Raw genomic sequence first — 7,199 nt, 5'->3', positions numbered from 1 at the left:
CTAGTGAAATCCGTTGCTGGATTATCCCTGATTATAGAGATAGTAAAACTATCCCCCAAGATAGCAGGCTTAGCTCCAGCATTGGCACTCGCTAGTAGATTAGACAATGCTTTCCCTAACATCTCCTCTTTCGTTGATGTCCAAGCTTGCGGTCTTGTGGTCTTGCCTTGATTTGTATTGGTGCTCAGGTCAGTTTGCTCATCCTCCCCTTCTGGTAACTGGTGTTCGAAGAAGATCTTGAACCCCGAGTGCCTTGTCTTCGTTTCCCGATCAAACCAAGGCTCTGGGAATCTACAAAATGGGAAATCTTCCCCTTGCATTCAGGGTTCCCCGAATTGGCTTGTGGACTAATTCGTATTGTCTCCTAGTCCTCTTTGCTTTAAGTCTCCCTCTCAACTTATCCCCCTTCCATTTCCAGTCTTCAGCAGTAGGCTTGTAGCCCTACCCAAAAACATAAAGGTTGTGACTCATCTCTCTGGAAATAATACCTCTTTACCTACCACTCCTGCGCTGTCCTGATCTAGGAATATGCCCTTGTTTGTTCATCATATAGATGGACTGTCCACTTACATAATTCACATTGTCTTTTGCCATGATAGATTAGACCAACCAGACCTTAGCCAAGGAGAAGCCGGAGAGGAACACGTCCTCTTCCCCATGTATGATTTCCAACATGGGTGTGGTAGTTCCCTAGGGAAGGTGGATTGCAGAATTACTGTATACAGTGGCAATCCCACCTTTGAAGGGGTATTTTACTAGCTGGTGGACCGTTGATAACTCGACCCTTATCTGATGTAGCCAAGCCCTTCCCATAGGTTGAAGGTCGTCGGTACGTCCATAACATGGAATTCCACCTCATGTTCAGACGGGCCAATTACTTCTTGGCTCTTAAAAGTCCCCATGACGTCTCGACTGGTGTTGTCATAGGCTTGAACAGCTTGGGTTGTGGGCGTGAAGTCAGCTAGCTTCAAACCTATGGCATAGGCAGTCCTTACCGGGCATACATTAATCGCTGAGCCAGTACCCACTAGTACCACCGGGATCCATTTCTTCTGGCTCTCTAACGTCACGTATAGGGGTCAGTTGTGGTTCGCACCCTCTGGTGGCAACTCTTTATCAGTGAAGGATATCACCAGCGTAACGTCCCCGGATGTGACAAATGGCACTAGTTGGTCAATGGTGGTGTCGATGGGCAGCTTCATTCCGTTCATGGCCTCTAGCAGCGCCTGTCTATGTTCCTGGGAAGCAATCAGCAACCCCTACATTGATATGTCTGTCTGAATCTTCTTGAGTTGTTTTAAGACCAAGTCTTCCACAACGTCCTTTTTTTTTTGATTTATCAGCTTCTTTCCCAGAACTCTTTGGCTGATCTAATGTCAGGGGTTTGAAATACCAACCACTATGGGTCATGTGATTAATCTCGTCTATGTACCATGTATCGTTGGGGGTATTGGCTTTCCACCCTTCGTCAGTGTACGCATGGCTCAGATCACTGTCTTCCTATCACTCCCCTGCAGTCATCGCCGGGCTATTATCAAGTTCTATTTGGAGCATGTTCACATCACGCCTCCCGTCATCATACCACTCCTCTTCCACAATAGTTCCAATATCTACATTTTGGTACTGCCTGAGCTTCGTCGACATTCTTTTCCTGTCCCTAGGCTCCCATTCGAGCTTTCCTGTGCTTTGGACATCATCTGCTATTGGCTCAGCTCTTGCTTATCCTTTCTGTTTTCTCTGCTCCAGGGCTATCTTCCTCTGGATTTCTTTTATTCTCTCCTGTTGGAACTGTTCCAATGCTTGTTCTTTCTTAGTCAAAGGTAGGGCCTTAGCCTTGCTATTATGATCCGCTTCCTCTTCTTTTACAACCTCCTTTGTTTACTCCTCCGTACCAGACTCCTCTTCACTCAACCACCCGTTGCTTAATTCTGGCTGGCTTGGATCCCACAACCCAATTTGTACACTGCCCACATCCTCCTTTTCGAAGAAGTAAAGGTTCTCCAGATCCTCCTCTAGTTCGGACAGGTCTTCTTCTAATTCTGCCAAGTCATTTAGGCCTTATTTGAGCCAATCATTCTGATTTTGCCCTAGCTCATCTTCCCCAATGGCATTAATGCTGAGGAAGTCCAACAGTATGACTACAAGCTTTGGCTGATCAACAGCCACAATGTATTGGCTGGAGTCGTACTGTTCTGCGAGTGAGGCCCCTTTCTCTATAACTTGGGTGTCAGATAACCCCTTCTCTAGTGCATTCTCAGACCCTGGTTGGGTTTTGGGTGTCATGTCCATCATGCACATATCTGTGCTCTTTGGAGTAACCACCTGTGGCTTAGGTATATGGGATGGGATAATATATGCGTTGGGGTTAAAGGTGGGTGGTAGTGTATGGATTTGGTTAATGTTTCTGGGCGGGGGGACTTGGTTATGAGCAGGAAGTGGGTTGGTAGTTACGTTTGATTTAGAGGGTGAGGCGATGATTTTATTGTCAATAAGATCCTAGATCTCATGACGTAAGCGGTAGCAACAGTCTGTAGGGTGACCGTGCTGTTGGTGAAAAATTTAGTACTTGGTACGGTCATATCTAGGTGGTAGTGGGTCAGAAAGAGGTCGAGGGTCGAGGGGCTTGAGATGCCCTTTTCCATTAATAGTTTGAGGGCGCGTACTGGGCTCATATGAAGGAGGGTAAAGGTTCTTTGGTTCTGGTTTGGGCCAGTGGGTTGTGAGGGCTGTGAGGCTGTTGCGGCAAAGGGATTGGCCATTTTGGCCGCTGTGACAATAGTACTGATATCTGCAAGTTGTGGAATAGTTCTACTACTGGCATTGGTATTCCTAGTGAATGGCCTTCTTGCAGGTTCACTAGTTCCGTAGATGATTGTAGACACCCCATTTTTGACCGCCCACAAGGCTCGAGTGCTTTACCCGGTACACTCGATGATGAAAGTGGTGTTGTGTGTGGTTCGAGGTCTCAACGAAGGGGCTATGTTTAAGCTTTGAAACAATCCCAAACCTTCCATATTCCCACTGATTATACCCTAGAAATCCATTTTTCTACATTATGCCACCCTGTGCTGAGTCTGAAGCAGGGAAATAGGGGATCCCTTTGAGGCCTAGCTATGCCTCATTTAGGGCCGGCTGTGGCTATTGATGGCCAGCTGTGCCTAGTAGCAAAAAACATTGTTCTGGGTGGGAGCCCACCAGTTGTCCATTTTTGAAGATATTTATGGCCCCTCTTGCTTAAATTCTATAAAAACGAACTTGTATCTCTGTTTTGAGGGTTGAAGAAATTCTAAAAAGCCTATACACCTTCTTGAGAGCTCATTCTTCTTGTGTAAGCAATCCTTTGAGCAAGCTTACCACCTTGAACCTATATCCATACACCATATACACCTTCACACCTTAGCCTAGGAACCTTGGTTGAGCCCTGAGCATCACAATTCAAACTTGAGAGTGTGTTTGGACTTAGTTTGACTCACAACAAAGAGCTTACATGTCTTAAGAGGTATAAGCTTGCTATCTCTTCTCTTGCTCACATTTGTATCATTTACTATCAAGTTCTTGTATCTTTGTATTGTTTTGATCGTCCTTCAAGTGTTAAAGTTTTGGTTTGGAGAGCTACCAAAGGATAGAGAGAGTAAACACTCTTTCTTACACCTTCACCTTGAGCTCAAACCCTTGCTTTTACACTCTTTTTCTTTGCTTTCCAAAATGATTTTCATAGTTTAAAAGAGGCTTAAAATCATGCTTTGAGGTTTCAAAAGTGGAGGGGTTAGCCACCCCTCCTTGTTCTTGCTTACTAGCCTTATTTTCTTTCTTTGTTGTTTAGCTTTTAGGCTCTTTTCTTGCACTTTGAGCCATTGTTTTTCACATATTGGAGGCATTTTTAGGGCTGCCCTAGGTTGTTTAATTAATTCATGCTTTGATTAGTTTGTTTGTTGTCTCACAAGTCCATATACATAGCTTGTTGCATATTGCTCGTGGCCTTTCCTTGTCTAATTTCCTTGTTTACGAGCCTCATTTTAATAATCAACTCATCATTCATTTCTTTCATTTGAGAGTTGTTTCAATCGGCTGACTGTTATTCAAAACATGAACTAGAGATCTACGCTTAATGGCTTAATCTCTACGGAGGTTCATTGTCAATGGCATAGTCTCTTTTTCATATTGAGAATAACTTCCCGTTTGACACGTTTCTCACTTAGTGGACGTAATCTTTAGTGGACATAACAATCATCTCGGACAAATGGGTTAAAGAATGGCAAAGACTAATGAATCTGGCTTAAAATGAACTAACCCACATAAAGAAAATGAGTTATATTGCTTGGGCTCGGCCAGACGTTATGCCAAGGCTATTGTGTCAAGAGTCGTCACACATTAATTCATGGTGTTTTGACGATCCTTGAAGCGTCTCTACCTCCCTCTTTGAGTTTACTCTATGATAGGAGGGAGGAGTAGTTTTTATTCATTACATTCATTGAATTTTGTCCAAATTGTGGTCGAAATTATCAAGTAAACAAATTGCTCATTGATGGTTTTGGAAACGATTCCAACCTTCTCTTGAAGCTTTCCCATGACAAAGAAGTGTGAGAGGGACAAACAGAGTTCAGAATAACTCTGTCTGCACTGTTTTCACTTTAGCGCACAAAATAGGATTTTGCATAAAATTAAGGCATGGCCGGCCTTATTTAGGCCCGGCTGGGCTTCATTGGGGGCCGACCGGCCATCAATGTTTGGTCAGCAGTGTGTTTTGCAGAAAATAGAGGGTAGTGGCTGAAGGTGAAACAGAGCAGACCTAGGCAGATAGAGCAATTCTTGGACACTGTGTTTGCAACCCTTGTGCATCCTTGCTTGCATCAATGTTGTAAATTAATGCTCCAAGTATTGTTGTAATTAATTTATTATTATTGTTACAATTAGTCTTGTTGTAATTAGTATTGTTTATTTGTAATTGTATAGCTAATTAACTTAGATAGATAGTTTATTTCTCATTATTATCCTTGTTGTAATAGAGTAGCTAGCTAGTTAATTCTTTGCTTATTTATTCATTTGGTTTTGTAATAATTAGTTTAATTTGGACTTTCTGACTTTGATTTGGACCCTCTTATGTGAGGGCCAACATGTAATAAGTTGTATGTCTTCCAACCCCACGTCTTTCTCCCTTTTACTTACTTGCTTACGATGGTTCGTAGAGAACAACATTTTTCAAATTAGCATTCTTATGCTTTGCATCCATTTTCTTGCATGCATCCAAGGTTCGGTTCATCATACTAACCCAATATCGATGTTCAAATTCATTGCTTAAATATGTGCTTTATTGCATGTCTTGAATAGAATCATATGCCATGCTCGTAGCTGAGCCTATAAATTACATAATGAGTGCGCTGCATTTAGTCATATTGTATTAATTAGAAGCATGCATATTTTTCTAATTATTTTGCTTTGTTTTGGCTCGGAGTACTAGGTGAGCAATTTTTGAGTTTTAGCATCTTGCATCGAGTGTTTGTGTTGCCATGCCAAGCATACTTTCATGAAACTAATTGCTTTAATGATATAATTGCTTGAATGCCTATGGATGAAGGCTAGTTTCTTGAATTGGGATAGTTTGATTAAATGTACATTTTAAGCCCACTTTTTCAAATGGAATATTCACAAACTCTTTAAAAAAAAAAATATGAAATCAAATGTTTCAATTTTTGGCAAAATAGTCTATACTTATGTGTGCATCACATAGTAAGTTAGCCTAATAAAGCCGGAATAAGAGCAAATAACATAAATAAAAATTACATCATGATTAGTAGAGGCCAATCTTTGATTGGGCTAGTGGGGTGCTCAATTCATGACTTTCCCCTCTCGTACCTAAGTTCCCTAGCCGAGATACTTTAGTGATGACGAATAAGTGGCCTTTGGCATGAGTCTCGGGTTTCCTAAACTTTCAAAAAATATTTAGGTGGTGACTCTGAAATCTGGCAAAGCAGTCCGTTTTTGGCATTTGATTTAAACAACGATTTTCCAAAAGAATTTCCGAATTTGGACTCTTTTATGTTTTCACTATTTCACATTGTACTTTGTGAAATCAGATTCAGAACCACAAGAGTTCGAACTGTGGGGCTAGTCGTATCCGAAAGGAGCCATAATGATGCCCTTCTTGAATGCACTTTTGATTTGGACTCCCAACTTATGTAGAGAAGCAAACGTAGATAGTGGTGCCGCTATCATTCTCTGCAGTGTATCTAGCTCAAGATTCTGAACCACCAGCCAGACTTGCTCCCTTTCAGAGGGTCTATTTGTCATCCTGGCTACCTCCACCCTCCATCTTGCGACAAAGTCGATGAAAGGTTCTTTCGGGTTTTGGGTAGTTACTTCTAGCTCACTGATGGCTACCTTTATCTGATTGTTATATGAATATTGGTTGACAAACCCCTCAGATAGCTCCTTCCAGTTTCGGTTAGTAGAATCCTCCAGTTTGGCATACCAGATGGGTGCCACATAAGACAGCGTTCTCCCGAACAACGATAATTTCTGAGCCTGAGATAGGTCCATTGGCCTCAGTACATCCGAAAACAGGTGAACATGCACAATCGAATCCTCACTCCCATAGAATTTGTCGATGTGGGGCATTTTAAATTTCTCTAGCAATCTAACCGAGGCTTCAGTATAGCCATCTTCAATATCCAAAATAGAATTGAAGCCCTGGGACTTTTTAAGCGCTTTCTCTAGCCTGGCAATCTTGATCATGGTTGGATCAATATCGTTGATATCCAAGGGAAGGAGTCCCGCAGGGGGTTATGCCATAGGCTTGTAAGCTGGGGCCGATGCAAACATCTTATGAGGATTCGGGACGTGTAGGTTTTTAACCGATAATGGGGGATCAGGAGTTGGTTGGGACTGGGTGCATGGTAGATGCTGATGCCCCAGATGGGCATCGTAGATCAGCGACAACTTCATCCTGTGTGGCCATCCTTTGATTCACGGTATCCATGGTTCTCTGGAATCCTGCCATCATGGCAACAACTTCTTTTGCATTCTGTGCCATTGTTGGTCTGGGCGAATTAGGTACTAGTGAACTGAATGGGTGGGAACGAACAGGTGTTTGCTAAGTGCTCTATGCTGGTACTGATAACTGTCTGCCCCTTCTTCGGTGAACAACCGGGGGAAAAGAGACTAACATTGGCTGACCACCAACAAGATCTCGAGTTTTGCAA

At 42.6% G+C, this 7,199-nt stretch overlaps 1 protein-coding gene across 1 annotated transcript; it reads right to left on the bottom strand.

The window, feature by feature from the left end:
• Positions 1-6,105: 6,105 nt before the first annotated feature.
• LOC145818274 (uncharacterized) lies at positions 6,106-6,732 on the bottom strand. Its single transcript, XM_082912907.1, has one exon. It carries the CDS (start codon positions 6,730-6,732, stop codon positions 6,106-6,108), a length of 627 nt encoding a protein of 208 aa, XP_082769033.1.
• Positions 6,733-7,199: the final 467 nt, after the last annotated feature.

The sequence above is a fragment of the Camellia sinensis genome, chromosome 2, assembly GCF_055761805.1.
Source record: "Camellia sinensis isolate YWXY chromosome 2, ASM5576180v1, whole genome shotgun sequence".
Lineage (NCBI taxonomy): Eukaryota > Viridiplantae > Streptophyta > Magnoliopsida > Ericales > Theaceae > Camellia > Camellia sinensis.
Note: the sequence above shows the minus strand (reverse complement) of the source record. Positions and strands in the feature narration are given on the sequence as shown.

Bases quoted from the DNA above. Each gene is read 5' to 3' on its own strand.
- LOC145818274 (XM_082912907.1), bottom strand. From the start codon at position 6,732: ATGATCAAGATTGCCAGGCTAGAGAAAGCGCTTAAAAAGTCCCAGGGC.